Here is a 21,948-nt window from a genome sequence, read left to right as displayed (position 1 = left end):
CAGTAGTGAGGAACTTAGGAGTATTTATTGATAATAATTTGTCGATGAAAAACCGTAACTATATTGCATATTGTAAAAACCTGTAACTATCATATTAGAAACATTACATTTATTAGAAAATATTTAAATGAAGATTCTCTGAAAACAGCAATTTGTAACCAAATACTTTCGAGGCTTGACCACTGCAACAATACTTACTACGGTCTCCCTAACACCTACTAAGAATATTGTTAGCAGTGCAAAGTAGAGCCGCCAGATTAATAGAAGGATTACGTTCCCGTGACAGAATAACCTCAGCATTAATTGAGCTACTTTGGCTCCCAGTAAAAGCAAGAAAGATTACGAAATACTTCTTACAGTATTTAAAGCGCTATAATATGGTGAACCAACATATCTGAGAAACTGCTTAAGCTTCTTTAGACCTGAAATGAATATTGTAATCAAACATGCAAGTGAAGCATATAGGCTGTTTGAACTTAGAACAAATTATAAGTCAGGTGAGAGAGCATTTGAACATTGCGCACCAAGACCATACAACAAAATATCGCCTAAAGTGAAGATCATACAAGAAGAAAGCAAATTTAAAAAATAACTAAAGACTCATATTTTGCAGGAGCTACGATACTGACGAGAAAACGCTAAAAGAGAATTATGAAATATTAGAAGCAACTTTTGAAAATGTACAAGGGCCCGCCAGAGAAGGAATCATCCCTGTGGAGGGCTGTACACAAAACCAGACAAAGTGAACAAGGGTTTTAAAACCGGTATGTATCCACCTTTGCGGCGTGTTTAGTACAAGACCATTGGGGATTACCGTAAAAAACATGAAAAAAATGGTAAATATCATGAAGAAATTTTAGTCCTATATGTAACGACCCCATAAAACCCTTCGGGTTCACTATCTAGGAAATATTCCATTCACTCAACCACGGATGGCAGCATTGCCCAATAAATAAGATCAGTTGCCTGGCTTCAGAAAATTTTGCCAACATCTAACATTCAAGAATGAGGCTGTTAGCTCATAACCACATCCAAATGATAGTGTATTTAACAGTGCAGGATTTCAAAAATTATGTATGTTATGTGGAGGACCAGCTTCATATATGAGGTATATTCTTCGAAAGTGTCAGCGAAATATTGGGAGGTGGATAAGTAATGAATGGAAAGTCAAAGCGTCATCGGTTGTCGGTTGGTGCGCGCCAGACCGCGTATCTTTCTCATATGTTCGCTTACTGAAGCGCTCTTCTTATGAACGAACCTCTGGTTCCATGCAACGTAAAAACATCATGCAAACAAACAAAATGTTTGTACCGCCGTAACGGCGGGATTATTCTAAAAGATTATTCTAAAACAGCGACATTTTATCAATGAAAATTTAAACCCGTGGGCATTACTTAAGGTTCTTTTGCAGCGTCCCTTCGTCCCCTAGATGCAAACCCCTGTCATTCCTTTTGGTCAATGGCCTTTTATATATATAATAACGTATATATATATATATATATATAAAAATATATATATATATAATAATATTATATCTATATATATATATATATATATATATATATATATATATATACCGTCGAGATTCCATAGTACTCAACAATGGTCATAGTAATGCATGCAGTTTTATGTGAATAATCTCGAATTTAAATGGTTCGACCTGTAGGAGACATTTATAAAAAAAAATGGGAATTTGAGACGGTTTAATGTTGAAAAAGAACAAATTCTTCACACACACATTATATATATATATATATATATATATATATATATATATATATATATATTGTAAAGGTTAGCGGTCGTTTTATTGTAGAACTGTATGAAAGTTTGAATTTTGTAAATAAATTAGTTTAGGGTAACGTTTACGGTTTTGTTGAGTTCCTTCTGTCTGCCTTCATTCATGCCAGTTTATCCAGCCCCGATACCTGTTTGTATTAAGAACCTGTAGAACCAAGAGTGGTTCATAATAGATATATATGTATGTATACATACGTATGTACATATATACTCATATGTCTGCTTATGCTAGAAATTTCTTTTATATGTTTCCCAAGAGTAGTAATGACTTGGACCATCGACGGATGATCTCTTGTTTGTCACTTTTTCATAAGCTGTATTTCAACGGAGATCTTTCACATTCGTCATTGATCCCTGATCCCCTATGCCTCCCGAGACCAACCACATTCGCTGAACAGCAGCATCAATATGCAGTAAATGTGGCTGCTGTCGAATTTCTCAGTTCCAGGGGTCCTTTATTCCTCACACCGGTGGACTGTGGAACACCTTCCCAGGGGAAGTCGGGCAACTGGAACTAAAGAAGTTCAAGAGTCTATGTGCAATATGTTGCTACCATTATACTATTTTTGCCTTTTAGTACGTTTTTATCTATTTGTTGATCTGGCATTTATTTATTTCTAGTAAGTAGGGTCTTCTCTTTCTGTTATGGAGGAGCAAGTTGGTAATTTAAATTTGAGAACGTATTCGAGGGTTGTGAGAGAGAGAGAGAGAGAGAGAGAGAGAGAGAGAGTGGCTAGTTGTTGGCTCGTGTGGTTGTTTGTGTTCGTGTGAATGGAGTTTATGGAGGAGTGATAATGGCAATTTAGATTTGACAACGTCTTCGAGGGTTGCGTGAAAGAGAGAGAGAGCGAAATTGATGGAAGGATAAATGGGAGTGGTTTGATGGCGGCATAAGCGTCTGCTTGTCTGCTGGAGAAGTCGCCGAGTATATCAGTGGCGGGAGTAGGTTACGAGTCGTAAGAAGTAAGGAAATCTGTGTGATGTAAGTCATGTATCTGAACCAGTCGTAGAGAAGGCCTGGCAGTATCGGTCGTATTCATTGATGGCCACTTGATATTGTGTGATTTGATTGATTTTGATAGTGTAAAGTTGTTTTGCATGTGTCTGTCTGATTGTGATGAAGTTGAAGAAGTTGGTTGTGCATTTTGGTGTCAGTGAATTGGGGACTGTGTTGGTTGGGGGTTTGGGGGAAGGTTTGTTGTGTTGGTTTGAGTTGTGTATGGTTGGCTGTTGTTTCGAGTTGTTGGTGTTGTTAAGTGGTTTTGTATGACTGTAGTTCTTGGTTGGTTGTTTTGTGTTGTGATTATCGGCGGTGGTTGTCTCGACTACCCTAGGCCTAGCCTATATCCAGCCGATAGCACAGCGCCTAGCCCTGAGTATTTGAAGTCTGAGGTCAGTACATGTGTTTGTGTTTTGTGTGTTCTTGTTAGAAATCAGAAAGGAAAGATATTTGTGTCCGACTGTGGGGAATAGCCATTCGGTCGTTAGCTTCACTCGAAGCTTTCTATTTTCTTAATAAGTTAAAAGTAAATAACTTAATGCTACTTAGTATAATAACTATTAGCGTTTATGATAAGTAAAATGAATAATAAAATTAAACTTATGAATTAAATTACTAAACTAGTAATTGCCTAATAGGTCTTAAGTTCGCGCGTGCGTAATATGTACCTGTCAAAGGTAAGAAGTAAATTACCTCGGAGGTTACCACAGCCACGGCGAACAGTTACAGTAAGAGTTTTCTCATTAGCAAGGCCGGCATCTACATTGTAATAGGAAATTAACCCTGAACAAAAACTGAACGTTCTAACTCCAAGACAACGACAATTTTGGAACACGTCAACGTCAACGTCAACATTTGTGATAAGTGCTTTACATTATTATGTATCTTTGGCCATGTCTAAGGAAAAGGTAATGTACGGCAATGTCACAAAGTTTTATTAGTGGATCTATTCTTTAATGTAAGTTGTTTTGGTTGTTAAATAATTGTTTTGTTTATTAAATATAAGTAAGAGTTGAAATTAAAATAAATTCCAATATAATTCCAAAATTGTCGTTGTATTCCATATAATATTTCGGAGGTAAATATGTGTTTATCGTTCGGTGAAGTAAGTGATTTTTTAGAAACGGCTAACTGGCTGACTGTCGCTCGGTATTTCGAATGGTAACCAATATGGAACTCAAGTGCGACGTAATTAGTAACTTATATATGTATTATAATCTATTTCATAATGTACTAGGTAACCCGTAAGCATCGATAACTTAGGTGGGTATCTTTTAAATATTGTTTCAGGCTATTGATACTAAATCTATCGAGTATAATTAGTTAATCATGTCTGATAAAGAGGAAGAGTTTGTTAACCCTATGAATATTATATCATCCTTGAGGAGGATGCGGGGAATACACAAACGGAAGGTAAAACTATTTACTTAAAGAAGCTAACGGAGCTTCATGGTGATAATAAATTGACTTCTTCCTTTTGTAAGACTCAAATAACTGAAATCGAAAAAGAGATCGAGCAGGTTAAACACTTTGATGAAAAAATTAATAATGTTTTGGAGACACATGAAATAATGATCAGTAATGAACAATTTTATAATGAGGAGTTAGATAGTCAGGCAGAATATAGCATTCAGGTTAGTATAGAGCTTGACCAATATGAACAATTCATAAGTGAGTTAAGTGGGGCTTCTAGCAACTTATCTGCCGATAAAGTTTTAGAAATAGATGTCTAGAAAATGAATATGTCTGATGGGAAACCCCCATCCTTTAGAATGTGGAAACTTTAGTGGAGAGGAGAAAGATAAATTTGCTTTCAATTCTTTCCTTAATCAATTTAATAATGTCATTGGGTCCAGAAAAAATCTGTCAGATTCTGCCAAACAAATATATTTACCGTGGGTACCTTAGGGGCTATGCCTTGAAGGTAGTTAAGCATTTGACTATTTCTGACCGTAATACCACTTGGCAATTGAAATGTTAAAAGAAGAATTCCTTGACATAGATTATATTGTTGACGAGACTTTTAAGAACATTTGAGTGCTGCACCAAGTGTTGATATGATCAAGAATTCTCGTCGGTGAAAGTTTACCTCAACGAAAATCAAATCCTATCTGCATGAATTGAAAGCACATAATATTATTTATTGGAAGTGGGGTCCTCTGGGCATAAATTTGTGAGTCATATAGTATTTAATAAATCTCCCATACCAGTAAAGAGAGAGTTGGTTCACAAATTAAATACTAATTATCCTAATATATCTGACATTCTTTCTAATTATAAGAAATTATCAAAACTTTATCTAAAACTGTTTCCAATAGAAAAAAGACCCTCACTAAAAAAACCTCTAGTAAAACCTAGTCCTAGCAGTTCATTTAAACCTAAAGAAAATAAGGTAGTTGTAAGTACGATTCAAAATTTTAAATTTGCAATAAAGTAACTAAGTTAATTTGTAAATTGTGTGCAGCTGAAGGCCATCTTTACTTTGGGAAAATGTGTTAACTTTAATAATTATAATGATAGATTGGCCAGACTGAGGGAACTTTCACTATGCACTAGATGCGCTGGTTCAGGGCACGAAGACAATGAATGTTAGGGACGAAACATAAGTTAAGGTTTGAACTGTCTGTTGTAGTAAAGAGGGGGGAACACATAACTCCATTGTGCCCTTCTTTGAATAAAGCCGAACTAACTACTAAAACTAACGTAAGCTTATGTTTTGCTCAAAGAAGTTTTGATGCGTCTCACATTTTACCCACTAGACTTTGTATTTAAGAAATGGCAAAAAGGCTAGGAAAGTCAGATGTTTGTTTGACACTGGCAGTCAGCGGTCGTATATTTCCGAATCTGCAGCTAAAGATCTTTGTCAGGATGTAGAGGCGTTGTATGCTTTGGAATGTGATGTAAGCACATATATAGGGCAAGAAACTAAGGGCTTCAAGCAAATGTCCACTGGAATAAATATAAACAATAATTTAATATTCATACCTTTATTAGTTGACAAATCGCTCAATATAAACTTTGAAGTGCCTGGCATGAATCAAATAATAAAGAAATTTAAAGAAAATAATAATGCTTTATTGGATGAGACTTTTTGTGACCACAGAAACCATGAAAGTATGAAGGTTGACATGTTGTTAGGAATAGATATCATTCAGTTTTTACCTTCGGTAACTTGGACTAAAATGTTGGGTGGAGCTTGTTTAGTCGTAAATAATAGAGTAGCTCCTGTAGGTAATGTGTTCAACTTTTTGGATGAGGCGGAGAGTAGAGCCATTATGGACTCCATGGTTAGTAAGAAAACACTGAATGTTAAAACAAAAAGCGTGGTAAATTTAGTAATGGATCCTCTAAAATCTTATTTCAATCATTAGAGCCATATATTAGAAGACAGTGAGGTAGACAATGACTCGAACACCTTTTTAGTCTTGAATCCTTGGGAATAAAAAAGTGTGAAAAAGAATTGGTCTCCTTTGATAAAGAAACAAATTGACAGATTTAGAGAGGGGATCTCTTTTGATAATGGATTTTATCATGTAGAATTGCCCTGGTATACTGATAAACAAAATTGACAGCGTCCCATCTAATCATTTTGTTTCACTTAAGGTATAGACAGAACAGTAGAGTATCTTGGTAAAAAGGGTCTCATTGACAAATACCAGGAAGTTTTGATAAACAACTCGAGGATGGTATAATCGAGGAAATTAAGTAAGTCCTTCTGACTATCATAAGTATATATGGATTCCCCATAGACCAGTTATAAAATTAGAAGAGCAAGTTACCACAAATCAGGCCAGTATTTAACTGTTCTTTAAAAACTTACAGTAATTGCCTTCACTTAATGAAGCAGCTTATCCTGGGATAGATTTAATGGGCTCAATACTGAAATTGCTCTTTTACTTTAGAACTAATAAATATGTAATGTTGAGTGACGTCAAACAAGCTTTTTTGATGATTAAATTAAAAATAAGTGGACCAAAAATAGATTTTGTTTCTTTTGGAAACGGGGAAATAAATTAGTATCTTATCGCTACAAAACAATAGTTTTTGGTTACACTTCTTCACTTTTATATTAAAAATTTTGTTATGAAACATCACGCAGAAAGTTTATCCTGATGATAAGTGTAAAGAAATATTAACTAATAACTTTTATGTAGACAATCTTCTTGTAACTGGTAACAACATTGATGAAATGAAAAAATTTGTATAAGCAAGCTAATGATAGGATGGAACAAGGGGGCTTTATTTAAGGTCTTGGAACTCCAATTGTGTAGAGTTGAGAGAAAAAATGTCGTCTGATAATAGACTTGTTGAACATTCTTGCGAAGAGGATAAAGTATTGGGTTATAGATTCAACGTAAATAATGATTCTTTTAGTCTTGCGCCTTGTAAAATAGACCCAGAAGCAGACACAAAAAGAAAAAGTATTGTCACAAACTTCTAAAATATTTGATCCTTTGAATATAGTCCTTCCTGTAACAATAAGAGGCAAATTTTAATGAGAAAAATATGGAAAATTAGATGTTGGTTGGGATCAAAATTTACCTAAAGACCTTGTGGGGAAATGAAAATTATTAGTAGAGATTTTGAAATGTTATCTAAGAACTTAAATTTCCTAGAGAGTCCCTTAATGAACTAGACTCGTATGGTCTTCACATTTTTTGTGATAGCTCTGTGGAGGCCTATGGGTTTGTGGCCTATGCGGTTAATCAAAATGATAAAAGTTCTTATTTGTTCTCCAAATCTAAATTGGCTCCACTGAATAAGAGAAATGAGCATAGTGTCCCCACTTTGGAACTAATGGGAGTAATTCTAGCTTTTAAATGTTTACCTTTCTTTACTAGAAGCCTACAATAATATAAATTTTCAATTCATTAATATTTGTGTTGATGCTCAAGTGGTTTTAAATTGGCTATTGACCAGAGAAACTAAAATAAAATCTAAATTTGTTAGAAATAGAGTACTTGAGGCAGATGGTCTTAAAGTTGAAATATCTAAGCTATTTAAACTACCTGTCTTATATCACTATGTAATACAGAAGAAAATCCTGCTGATATGATCACCAGAGGTTTATCCTATACTAAATATTTAAGTAAATCAACTTATTGGCTAGAAGGTCCAGAATGGTTGAGTAATGATTTTGACAAGTGGCCTCCTTACCTTTCTTTATTGAGCATAATCGCCTTACTATAAGCATCAAATAAGTACAGTATGCACTATGCAAATAAATAAAGTAAACGCTGGTATTCTCAATATAAATAAAATGTCAAATTATGAACAATTGTTAAGAATTACCAGTACTTGTTCACTTTGTAGTAGATTAAAGGGTGGTGATCCTAAAAAGAAGGCCTTAGAGTATTGGGTCAAAATTGCACAGAAAGAATACTTTACAGTAGAATTAGATTTTTTTACAAAGCAGTGCCAATATTAATATAATATACCTCCTCTAGTGTCCAATTTAAATTTATTTTTAGATTCAAAGGGTATAATTAGTCTAGGGGGAAGAATATCTAAGTGTTTGTACTTTGACTTTGATGTTCATAAACCCAGTATTACTTCCTAAAGAGCATAGGTTTACCTCATTGTTAATAAAGCCATTGTCATTGAAGGTACAGCATTTAGGAATAGGCACTACATTAAACTACCTTAGGGAACAGGGATTTTGGATTCCCAAGGGTAGGTCAGCTGTAAAGACTGAGCTGAGTAGTTGGTAATATATGTAGGAAATATAATCGCCTTAGCTTACAGATACCCGAATTTTACAGATATGCCTAAACACCACATGAATTTAGTCAAGCCTTTCAGCATGTAGGTATTGATTTCACAGGACAACCTTTGGGTTAGGGATGAGTTGAGTGGTAAGACCACAAAAATGTTTATATTAGTTTTCACTTGTCTAACGTGCGCGCTGTGCACTTTGAATTGTTACCAGACAGTCCACTAAAAATTTTGTTCTCGCTTTCCAAAGATTTAGCAATATGTACACAATACCACAATACCTGTACAGTGACAACGCTAAGAAGTCTTTTCTCAAGGGTGGAAGTATCCTTGAAAGGTCTTTGGAGTCGCAGGAATTTCAATCTGAATTAAGGAAATGTAATATCAAACACATTAAAATCCTTTATATTCAGCATGGGTTGGTTCTGCTTGGGAGAGATTGATTAGAGTGTTAAAGAATTGTCTTTATAAAGTAATAGGAGATCTAAATTAACTTACTTTGAATTATTAACTACCCTTTCTAATATTCAATTAGCGATAAATTCCAGGCCTTTAACATATAGATCAAGCTCAGAAAATTTAGAGTTTATAACTCCAAATTCCTTTATCAAATTGCATGGTAATTCATCCCTCATTTTGAGAAAAGATGATGGTGATGTTTGGTTGGACGATTCTAGTCAACCTTCTTTAGAGAGAACTGTAGAAATACAGGAAGAAAATTATTGAAAATTTTAAGAAATTATGGTATGAAAATTATCTCTTAAGCCTGATGAGAAGAACATAGCAGAAATTTGTACCAAAGTAAATGGGAAAATGAGAATTAAAGTTGGTGACATTGTCCTAATTAAAGCTATTAATAAGCCCAGACCATTTTGGATGAATGGTAAGGTATTAGAATTAATATTAGGATTTGACAATAATATTAGGTCAGTGAAACTAAAGCAAGCTAATGGGGCTATAGAATATCATTCTATTTGTAATCTTTATCCTATGGAACTGTCAGTGACACATGCTATAAGAGAAAGGCAAACCAGAGATAATTCAATGGAAATTGAGGTAGAAACAGGCAGTATAAATAAACCTGAATCTATTCACGTTGAACAAGGCGAAAGGGAAGGTATGTAAGACCCAAGAGAAAGGCTACCGAAAGATTTGAAAGAATGCCTAAGGGAAAAATTTAGATAATTGTAAATACTGCTTTTCAGTATATTATACTGTAATTACTAATAATCAAGTTTTTATTTGACTAAAATGCTACACACACTCGAAACTTTTTCAGTATGAGGATATATTTTATTAAAATGCTTTGATTCTTTAACTTTAAACAAGGATTAAGGGCATTGCAAATAATTACTTTCTAGGTAATAAATAAATAAAACTAAATATGTAAACAAAAAGTAAAATTAGGAGATAGCCTATAGTAAACTAAGCTAAGTTAAAAATTGGTGTAAAAATTTAAATAAATGCTACACTTAAAATAAAGTGAAGACTTAAGTTAAAAGCTACACTTTTAGTAAACGTGAGGATGATACTAAAGTAACATGGCCATACTTTTATTTAGCGTTGTGGAAATAATTGTTTAACGCAGTAGCCAGATTTAAGGTGGCCTTAATAAATATGTTTGGTTAATGAAGATATTCATTGCAATTCTATAATCGCAAATCCTTTGTGGGGAGTGTGTTAGAAATCAGAAAGGTTGATTGATGATTTGTGTCGACTGTGGGGAATAGCCATTCGGTCGTTAGCTCACTCGAAGCTTTCTATTTCTTAATAAGTTAAAAGTAAAATAACTTAATGCTACTTAGTATAATAAACGATTAGCGTTTATGATAAGTAAAATGAATAATAAAAAATTAAACAACTTATGAATTAAATTACTTAAACTAGTAATTGCCTAATAGGTCTTAAGTTCGCGCGTGCGTAATATGTACCTGTCGAAAGGTAAGAAGTAAATTACCTGGAGGTTACCACAGCCCACGGCGAACAGTTACAGTAAGAGTTTCTCATTAGCAAGGCCGGCATCTACATTGTAATAGGAAATTAACCCTGAACAAAACTGAACGTTCTAACTCCAAGACAACGGACAATTTGGAACACGTCAACGTCAACGTCAACATTTGTGATAAGTGCTTTACATTATTATGTATCTTTGGCCATGTCTAAGGAAAAAGGTAAGTACGGCAATGTCACAAGTTTTATTAGTGGATCTATCTTTAATGTAAGTTGTTTTGGTTGTTAAATAATTGTTTTGTTTATTAAATATAAGTAAGATTGAAATTAAAATAAAATTCCAATATTCTGCGCAAGATGGAATAAGATAGGTTCAGGTACCTGGAGGTCCCGTTTTCAACGCTCATTCGCATGATGTCACCTGGAGACATGGAGAGTTCAGCCAGGCGACACAGGCGGGAAATACCCCTCGATTTTTCACAGGTTTGTGACTTTTGTGTTTTCATTTGCGAGGACAGATTCATCATGGTAATATGCGCCATATATCGGTGCTCCAATTCTTGGTAGATCTTCTATATAACTGTTGGAAGTGAAAAAAAATTAGATTTTACCGTTTCTCAAAAGATGCAGAACTATGTAAGAAGTGGGTGAATATAATGCAAAAGAAGTTATGGTATCAGTGCCAAAACTGCACGAATTTGTTCGTCACATTTCCAACCCAATGATTTTGCCAGAAACCTTAGGCACGAATTGCTCAATTACTTCCCTAAGACTACCCGAAATCTAAAAGATGCCATACCGACACAAAATCTTTATAATAATGTTCTGTTGCTTCAAGTAAGCCTATCACTAATATCTTGTCACTTTAATTTAGTTTACTAGGTATACTTATATGTATGTTTCATGTAGCATTTTGGTCAATTAAGATAACTGTACTATATGATTAGGCTCACTTAGAAAATTAAGATTTTTATAGAATATATCAATTATATTTCTCATGCAAGTAAATCTAGGTACGATCGGAAGAATGTCTCTGAAGTTCTGATGGAGAGAGAGAGAATTTTACAAAAATGTTTTCGTGTGCATAAGTAAATACTATTTCTTGAGCTTTAAACTATATTAAAAAGGTTTGGTTGCTTCGAAATATGTCGTGATTTGATATGGAGTAAATTGACAATGTTAGTATTGCGAGTAATGCAGGATAAACTACGAAAAATGTATGTAGGTATGTATGTATGATATAAATATATATATATTAATATATATATATATATATATACATATATATAATATATATATTATATATATATATAATATATAAAATGTATATCTATCTATCTATCTAACAGGGATTTGACTTTTAACTCGTGCATGAAATATGAAAGGTAGGAGAAGTAGGGATGCTTTCTCGAACAGTCCACGTAAAGTCGAAATACTCGATCAAATGATTGATTTTGCAAGTAATGCTTAATTGAAAGGCAAAATGTTTCCATTCCAGAAGGGCGTTTTACTGATTCATCTAAATCAGTAAAAGGATTGTATAACATGTTGCATGAGCTGTATGGATTAGGGATTAGAGGGCTATGTCAGGACAGTCGAATATATCTATTCTTTCATACGACAAATTGGTCATTGTCATGATCACCCATCACCTTTGGAATTTAAATATAGACTACGGTTATTCATAGTGGGTAAACACCAAAGTTTAACCAGTCGGGGTCTTAATTTTTGTACCTAATAATGACGAAGCTACATCTTGTCACCACAGAGTGCCTAAATTTAGGTAAGTGGTCCATCTCAAAGTTCAAATGTTGTTCCCAATAATCTAGATTCAGAGTTAGTATCTCTGCGTGTCTCATGAAGCACCTTCTGCTTGTTAACAATGAGACTGAGGAAGATCAAGTAGAAAATTCAATAGAATTAGAACCTGAAGCACTGATAGGAAATGAGTCCTTAAGTTATTTGGGAGGGTTCGTAGCTTTAAAATTTAGAAATAAGTATACATCATTAGGCTCAACTGATGTAGGTGAAATAGGCGGGGACTGGATGTCCTATGCAAAGAGAAAGGTATTATATAGGTCGTCTAATCGTTTTAGATAAATCTACAAGAAATGGAAGATTTATTCGAAATTTTCCATGGTGGTACTCTAAAACCAGGAGTCGGAGCCGTTTCAAATCTTATTGATATATTAAAGGCCGCCAATATTGATGTTCCGGAGGAGGTGATGAGCTTTTTTATTAGATATATTAGTTTTATTGTGCGTTATTTATTTGTTGCTGTAGTGCTTGTATTCAAGTTGTTGTGCTTGTTTGGTTGGAAGGTCGTTGGGCTTTTGAGTTTCTGTTGTTGTGTGTGAGCTGTTGTGATTTCTTGATGTTTGCGGGTAACTGTATATGATGGACTTGTAGTGTTGTTGTTTTGATGTTCGTCTGTGCGGTGATTTGTTGTGATGAGTTATTGTGTGGTTGTAGTACCCGGTTGTTTGTCTTGTGTTGTGATTCACGGCGGTTGTTGTGTTTCGACGACCTTATCCAGCGGACAGCACAGCTTCTCGCCCTGAAGTCAGTCATTGATGGTGAGTACGAGTGTGTTTGAATTTCGTTTGTGTCTGTAGGTGAACCAATTATTGTCCTGTCTCATCAACGTAATGTTAAGGGGAAAGTGTGGTTGAGGGAACGTTTAAGAGCCAAGATTAACGTAACTGTGGGGAGATTTGCTAGTTTTTTTTGTGTAGCTTTGATTCCTCCACACTGTATTTGCCTTTACCTCGTTCGTCTTCTTCCTAATAGCTATACCATTCTTTGGAAGCTTGACTTTCAAGTCAAAATGGCCCTTGGGGGCTTGTTCCATATGAATAGATTTCATATTCTGAATAATAGTAATATATATGCTTGTATATATATAGTATGTATGTATATTATATATATACATATATATGAATACCCCTTGATGGTTAAAAACGCCACAGAAAAAATTCACACGACAGAACTAATACATTTACAAACAACAAGTTGTAAATAGGCCATTTTTATGGGCCTAACTTTTTTATTTCATATATATGTATTTGAGTATATGTATATGTATTTAAGGATACCCTTGCCTTTCCCATTTAGTTTCCCTTAAGTTATGCATTTGTTGTTGAAGCTGTTATGGAGGCTATAAGGTATTATGTAATTATACATAATCTAATTTTTCTAGTCCTCTTAAATTCTTTGAGATTCATTCTAAATGTTCGAAACTCACGAATGTTCAAGGTGAATTAAGATGCTGGTCAGTTATCGCATGCTAGGCCTTACTCAGTCACTAAACTGAAGATTTAAAGCAAAAATCTAGTGAAAAATATGAAGTTCTTCACTGTACTGTTAAGTTTCAGAGGATGTGACTTGATTTATTAATGTAGCAAGAGTAGATAAAGGAAGTTTATATATGATTGCCTTACAATATTTGAGGTATGGTTTTGAATGTATCTATGGTTGACTCACTCCGTGTTTGCTCTTCTTCCTAGGTCTGACATGGATGACAGCGAGGAAAGGTGAGTTATGAAGGATATATTTCCTCTAGGGTGTTAGTACTACCATCAGTGCACTGTTGCCAATTAACTTAATGTACTTTGCAGTGTCTCTTCGTTCTCCTATATAGCGGTAGCCCCCCCTTTCATTCCCTTTACTGTACCTCCTTTCAAATTCTCCTTCTGCCATCTTACTTTCCACCCTTTCCTGTGAATTGTGCAAATGCGAAGTTGTCCTCCTGTTACACTGTTGAAATCCTTTTCTTCAATTTCCCAACCCTTTCGATGGTGAATGTCCCAGAGCAAATAACACGGCCGCAGTAAGAGAAACTCGTTACTCGTGAGCAGCCCAGTAACTGCAATGCCGGTAAAAGTCTTCCCAGCTGACACAAGCCTTCAGTTTTAAATCCCAACAGAATTTATAGCTCGTGAACATCGTACGTTCTTTGCTTTCATAATAACAAGACAACTTTCATTATTCATGCCGTTCATAAGATCATTATCATCTCGAGTTATCTTCTCCCTGCCTTGTGTCGGAATTTACGCTTATTGCTAAGATACGCAGCTGATTACAAAGGGGCGCAGCAGAGAAAATGCCTTCATAATTAGCATTTATATACTCAAGAGGTTGATTATTTTAAGAAGAAGAAGAAAAAAGAAAAAAAAAACAAATCTCAAAATATTGACTTTACCCAGTTGAACTTAGATTTGAAGCAAAAATTTATTTCCTTTCTTTTTACTCTGTGTTTATACACAAGTTTCTTGAGATTCACATACGTACATCTGTATCGTCCTATTACACCTCCGAGCTCCGCCCTCATTTTAGCTTTATACTTTACCCACCAATCCTGCTTCCTTTCTCCCAACTTTCTGTCCAACCTCTGCTTATTTCCTTATGCAACTCTGCTTTTTTTGTTTCGCCTTTAAATCTTTGCACTTCATTTCATTTATTAACTGGATCGCCTTGTCTAGCTGTACAGCTAACTACATCTCTCTTTTCAATTTTATATTACTAATTGGATCAGTACCCCAGTGCTTGGCTTTATAGCCTGAACAATAAACGCTGCATTTGTGTACTGATTTATTAAAAAGCCATTAAACCTTAGTTAGTAGAGTTACTGAATGTTCCTACGTAGATTTATACCAATTAAATTTAGGTTAGAACATCTGTCAACTTACGAAGTATTTTGCTCAGTTGCATGTATTAATTACCTTGGATTCACCGCTCCATATAATTCATGGTTTTATTTTCTAATTTTCACGTTTACAAAGGTAATTTAGACGATTTCTACTGTGTGAAGCAAAGACATCCTTTGCGATTGTACTATCAGGCAACTATTTAGATATTTTAAACTACTTCTGGCGATTTTCAGGGGATCCTTTTTGTCATCGGAAGACGCGGCGCAGAACATAGACTCAGTCTTTGCTCAAATCGGTTTCGGTCGATGGCAGCTCATCCAGATGGCTGCTGCGATGCTGAGTGAGTATAATACTATTGTCATTGCTCTTTTATACATAAATAAAGTAAACATAATAATAATGATTATCTTAACGACACTGCTCCACTGCAAGGTTCTGCATATAATGATAAGAGGTGAGAAACTGAAATAATAATCTAACAGTCATTGTAACCTAAGTGGTTCAAAGAATTATACCTGGTATTATTTATGTGTGAATATAGTATCAAGGGGACAACTATATTGTTTTCAAAGTACTATGTCGAACAATTGTTTTGGAATCCGCTGGCACGAAATGTCACAGAATTAGGTGAACGAACGCTGGCGGAAATTTGTCGTACTAAAGTTTGTGATACTAAAGACTTCTCCGTTGTTATTCGTCCCTCCCTGAAATTTGTTCCCGTGCAAATTGCTTTTTAACTTTTGTTTCCGTCCTTAGAAATTTGAATCGAGAGCAGTTTTTCTAAATGAGGCCTTGCTTTTAAGTCTTAAAATGGCTGCTTTTTCCTACCACAAGGTGGCATTGCTCTTCATCTGCCAGAGGCAATATATTCTGGTCACACTTCATTTAAGGTCTTGGAGTTCAGTTATCCTATAAATGATTTTCTCTTTCTTTCCCTTTTATGTCATTCAACTTGGTATTTGCTGTGCAAACGGTTATTGTTGTGAAAATACAATGAACTCGCATGAGTAACTGGGATGTAAGAAAGTAATTTCTGTTCAAAGAAACACTATATTCAAAACATTATCTCTCTCTCTCTCTAAATTAACAGTTTTTTTTATAGTATCCATGCTCGAGTGTATTCAGTGTGACTTTTAAAATGTTTTTGCTTGGCTAATCAGAGTTTCTCCCTCTAATTATAAACAGACAATATAATTTGGACTTGTGTTTATGAACAGTTCACTCAAATTGAGCAGTGTAGGAACGCCACGTAAGAATGGTAGAGCTTTATAAAATTGTGACGCGACACTAACAAGAAGCCACTGTCAGAATCTTTTTGGATTTGAATACACGCATACGCAAGCAGTTTCTAAACAGCTCTGGTATTAGCGTTCCACCTCGGTGGTCGCGGGTTCGATTCTCGGCCATTTCGTTGAGGAGTGAGAGATGTGTATTTCTGGTGATAGAAGTTCACTCTCGACGTGGTTCGGAAGTCACGTAAAGCCGTTGGTCCCGTTGCTGAATAACCACTGGTTTCATGCAACGTAAAAACACCATACAAACAAATAAACAGCTCTTCTGCTTTGGTATGTGGATGAAGCCGGTTATGATACACAAATTGCATGGCATACTATTTGTTTATGGCATGCAAGCGTACACGAACGAGTGAAAGCTACACAGTAGCCTTTTAAGGGCAACGAGCTGACGAAAGAAGAAATTTGAGCATCCATAATGACGACGAGAGAATGACTTGGTATAATATGATGATCATCAAAGAAGAAATGTAGAAACTGACCAAGCTTATTAGATATTTAGATTAGGGTTAATGAGCAAAGAAAGAACAATCTGGCATTGACATCAAGCCGCAAAGCGCCAGGGGAGTCTTCAGGAGCCAAAAAACAAGCAGTTCAGAATGAGTGGTTGACTCACGGGCAAAATCGTGCGTAGAACCAAACATTATTGCGAATGAAGAACAGAAGGCCGTCAAGGGACATCGTCAAGAATATGAAAGGGCGTAGATGTACAATTTTTATTTTTTTATTTTTTTATGCACGAGTTTAAAGGTTAATTTTGTAACGAACATTATGGTTTGCCTCAATTATCGGTATTTCAAGATTATGCATATATCACGTGACACGTCATTGTTTTTCAGGTTATGCCGCCTTAGCACCTGGCCTTATTGGCTCAACGTTGACAAATGCGCCTATCGCCTACAGATGTGGCGACGACGATATGTAAGTGTGGATTCCCTGTTGGTTTGGAGTAGTGACTGAGCGCGCAAGTGACTCTTTTTAACTAAAAATTTGTTCTTTTATGTACGTAGCTAGACATATATCATGATGATGATCAGGTTTCAAAGAATCTTACCATTGTTAGAGATTAAATGCTGTAAACAAACACATTTTATTATTTATATGTAATAATCACCTTGTCGCCTGAGTTGTAAGATTGTAGAAATGACACAAGTGCGAGGATTCGTGGAGCTTGCTTGTTTTGAAAAAGGTTCTGTAGTGGATTCAAATAAATAAGGAAGCTGTAATGAAAGCAGAAAACATGACATCCCCAACTGCCTTTAGTAACTTCTGTTACTTCTCCTATTAAGATATGAATCGTCGAGGCCTTTTGACAATGAGTGTCATTACAAGTACTACGACTCAGACAATGCCACATTCCATAATGAAAGTGGCACTGCGAATGTCAGCGTGAGTTGTAGCCAGCCAACGTTAGCTTCTTCATATAATGGTAGGTGAGAGGAAAAGCAAACATTCAACTTGTTTGAAAATGACCTGTGCGGGTGTGATCAAGCTCACGTATTAACTATAGGCTACTGTCGTATTGCACATTCAGTCACGTAGATAATTGAAATGATTTTGGTATGAGAGTTCCAGTCTCTGTGATCAGCAACCACAGATAGACAGATACTTAACTACTACAGGTCTTGAATGCTAATAGAAAGGGGAAATATATTCTCACATCAACGCAATTCTAGATAGGGCCTTAAGATCTAAGTACTGTTGTCTGTGAGCCAGTTTCTGTAAGGAGCTGTAGCGCTTTTTTTTCGATATTCTCATTTTGGTAACAACCAGTATGTAAGCAATTATATTTCGAAAATTACTCTAGGTGTTTACTGGGTAAGTTGGTTAAAATAATTAAATCATTATTGTCTTAGGCAACTTATCGAGGTTAATTATGTTTGTTCCCTTTCTCTTGGTGAATTATATTTATCTCTACTTTTCTTCACTTGATGATGAACACTTTTATGGGTGTAAGTATATGTATATAACAAAGAAATATAACCGAATTTTCTGCGTGTGAGTCCAGAGTAAGATTTTCCTTTAGTATATGAAATAAGCGCAACTGAGGTGCACATAATTTCCAGAGTAGCTACCAGCACACCTGTAAGAAGCGTCCTGAGCGAGTATCGTGTTTTAAAGTCTTTGGTACGGCACTTCTCCCACTGTTCTGTGTACCTACTATTAGATTCGGGGTCTCTGTAACACGGTTTTTTGGACTTTGCTCCTTGTCAAAGCATCGGATGTAGCTGAAAGTTGACATATGTATATTTTACAACCACACACAAATTTTGTCAGCATTATCAATAACCTAAACCCGATAGTTTTAATTTTTATAGTGTAAAAATGATCTAGCCGACGCCATGGCCAATGATTACGAGCCAAGAGTCGAAAAACATTCATTACGTAAGCAAGGTAAATAAACACCTTTTGACTAAATATTGCCCCGCCCATCCACCAGACAGAAATGCCATCGGCTCTGAAACCCAAAGACTTTATGAATGGCGGAACGATACATAGATGTGGGTGGGGTATCAGTGCTAGCGTAGTAATACTACTGTAGCAGTAGTGCCGCAACAGTATAGCAGTAATATACATGAATTAAACTTTAGACCAACTGCTGGGATCCTTGAGGGTCATTTATCACTTCTTACAACTACTCGAGAAATTAGTTTTTATACCCAGAAGTTAAATTTTCTAATCCAACAATGCCCATGGTAGCCTTCAGTGTTATCCTGAATTATAACGAGGCGAAAGTGGGTGGAGCCTCATGAAGTCACCATTCTGACGATAATTATTGGTGAAGGTTTAAAGCCAATATACGGTACCGGCTATTTTTTTTCAGTAAATAGGTAGATAGCCAATAAATAAAAATTGCTTGACATTGGATATAACGGTTATCAAATCAAGCTTGTCTACTATGTTTTTGGTAATTACCAACTATTCCCTACATCTTGTCAATCTGATTGTGACCTATAAAGTAGACTGTAATTTCTTTGGAAACTTATTTTGGGAGTTAGACTAATAATCGAAGTGTTTTTGTATTTATTAACATATTTTGTTGGTTTGTTCATTATGACAATTAACAGTGGGGAGGTTCCAGAGTTCATAACGGTGTACTGCTTTGCTTGTATTAAATTTGTATATCATTGTTGCCAGAGGTTTAGCCTTCGTTACGTATAGCCAATCATCCATAGAGAAAGAGGGAAGAAATGATGTCATAAGTTACGTAACGAGTGTGTTTGAAACCTTTTCTCTGAGTAAGTTGGCCCGTCTTCAAAAAAGGTCACTTTTACATTATAAGTACCAAATTTAGTCAACCTACGTAGTGCAGAATACACTCAAAATTTATGTGTTGATATAATATGTATTCTGAATAAGCGTTATATTTATGAAATGCATAGATAAAAAGTTATTGCGAAAAAACCGTGTTACAGAGGCCCTGAATCTCATAGTAGTTGTTATTCTAATATTCGATAAAGTTTGGAAGGCATGTCGTGCAATTCTACCTCAATTTAATTTTCATCCTTTTACCATGCACTCCGCATGACTTCCTCCTCATGAATTACGTGATTGAGTACACAGCTTTTTTTTTCCTTTAGGTACAGCCTCCGCCATGATCATTGAATCCAACACTTCGAGTCCGCCTTGTGTTGCGTGGGAGTATGACAATACGGTTTTCACTTCGACCGTTTCGATGGAGGTAAATTGATCTGTTTTATTCATCACTTTGAATTCTGGCAAAATATTTTGCCAGGACCGGTTATTTTTTTTATGGCAATCGGCGTGAGAGGGCTAAACGCTTCATTGACGTCTAAATGCTTCATAGACGTGTAATACGGCAATTGCTTTCTTAGTAGTTTTTTTTCTTTTCTCTTATGTTGGACGTTTCCATTTAGATGGAAAATTGTTCCCGCTTTATGGAGGAGTACGATGGTAGTTTAAATTTGACAACGTCTTCGAGGGTTGCATGAAAGAGAGTAAAATTGGTGGAGGGATAAATGGGAGTGGTATGATGGTTGGTGGGCGTAAGCATATGGGTATTGTCTGTTATGGTGATCGCCGAAAGAGTCAGTGGCGAGAGTTTAAGAGTTGATTTGGCAGCTGTCTTATCCATTGATGTCAGTTGATATTGTGTGATTTGATTGATTTTGATGTTGTAAAGTTGTTGTGCATGTGTCTTTCTGGTTGTGGTGAAGTTGAACAGATTGGTTGTACATTTTGGTGTCTGTGAGTTGTTTTTGTAAGGTGACCAGATTTCTGAGACAAAATCTGGAGACATTTTTGGTTCAGAGGCATAAAAACCTCCAAAACATGATGAATTTTTGCCACTGAAAAACCAAAACGAGGACACTGCAGCCCTTACCATTCATAAAGCAGCATTCAAAAGTTCCTCTCATTCTATTATCCAAAATTGCAAAGGAATTGAATCAAAATTCAGTCTTATCAAATCAAGGTAGGCTATAGCTACCCTAATTTAATTACCACTTACCAGTGATAAGATAGTTATCAAATTATACCTACAGGTAAGGCACCGCTGGATGGCAGCAGTGAGTGGTGCTAGCGAGAATTAAGGCAAGACGTGAGGGAGTCAGGGATGTGCATGATAATACCGATGATGGTTTGGCAGGAAATTTGGTTTTATGTTCTTGGAAGGTCATCTTGCAAATTATACCGTGGAAAGCTGTTTATCATCTCCTTAGTTATATACACTACACTGTGCAGTGTAAGTAGTACGGTGTGTAGCTATGTATAGTTTGGTCAACATTTTTTTCCCCCTGTATTCCAATTTCGGATGTTTCAGTCAAAAAAACAAGGACATTTCCAGGGACAGCAGTAGCCGGGGACAGGTAATTGAAACCGGGGACGTCTTATCACACTATGTTTTCGAGCTGTTGGTATTTGTTTGCGTGGTGATTGGGGTGTTGTTTTTTGAGTTCTATGGTTTTGGTGCTTGTCTGTCTTCTGTGTTCTGTATTCGGTAAGCCAATTGTCCTGCGAGTATTTAGTAACATGAAGAGGAAATTGTGGCTGAGGGTCTTTAGGGAGGTGGTACGGTTAACGTAACTGTGGGGAGCTTTGCTTGCTTTGTTGCTTGCTTGTGATCCCACCACATCTTGCTGTTCTTGACAGAGTCAAGTCAAAATCGCTCTGTCCAGTCAAAATGGTTCCTGGTTCCTAATTGCTCACGCCACAAACACAGTTGTGGGCACATCACACTATTTATGTGAGGTGTAAAGCTGTATTCCCTTGTTTACACATTTTTTAGTTTATCTTATGCTACTTCAAACTGTTTACTTTAATTCATGTCTATTATCCTTTTCTTGCAACAATAGTACCCCCCAAAAATGAGAGATGTTTCTAAATTAGATATAACATTAATAATTTAAGACATTCTTCTTCTTACATGGGTACATTAAATGATCTCAGATCCCAAAACCTTTGCCTTTGGAGAGGCATGTTCCTTAATAAAGGATATTGTACTCAGTGTTCTGTCTCGATTTGCCATAATTTTCATTTGTGAAAAAGTCAAGATTTATTTTCTAAAATCCCTTATTAAATC

At 35.6% G+C, this 21,948-nt stretch overlaps 1 protein-coding gene across 1 annotated transcript; it reads left to right on the top strand.

The window, feature by feature from the left end:
* The first annotated feature begins 12,502 nt into the window (after positions 1 to 12,502).
* Positions 12,503 to 20,097, top strand: LOC135209976 (uncharacterized). The gene is made up of 6 exons (XM_064242700.1): positions 12,503 to 13,041; positions 13,972 to 13,998; positions 15,348 to 15,454; positions 17,246 to 17,327; positions 17,696 to 17,835; positions 19,988 to 20,097. Exons 2-6 carry the CDS (start codon positions 13,979 to 13,981, stop codon positions 20,095 to 20,097), a joined length of 459 nt encoding a protein of 152 aa, XP_064098770.1. The 5' UTR covers positions 12,503 to 13,041; positions 13,972 to 13,978.
* The last annotated feature ends 1,851 nt before the right edge of the window (positions 20,098 to 21,948 follow it).

Source organism: Macrobrachium nipponense, chromosome 39 (assembly GCF_015104395.2).
Source record: "Macrobrachium nipponense isolate FS-2020 chromosome 39, ASM1510439v2, whole genome shotgun sequence".
Taxonomy (NCBI): domain Eukaryota; kingdom Metazoa; phylum Arthropoda; class Malacostraca; order Decapoda; family Palaemonidae; genus Macrobrachium; species Macrobrachium nipponense.
This window is presented reverse-complemented; position numbering and strand designations above follow the sequence as displayed.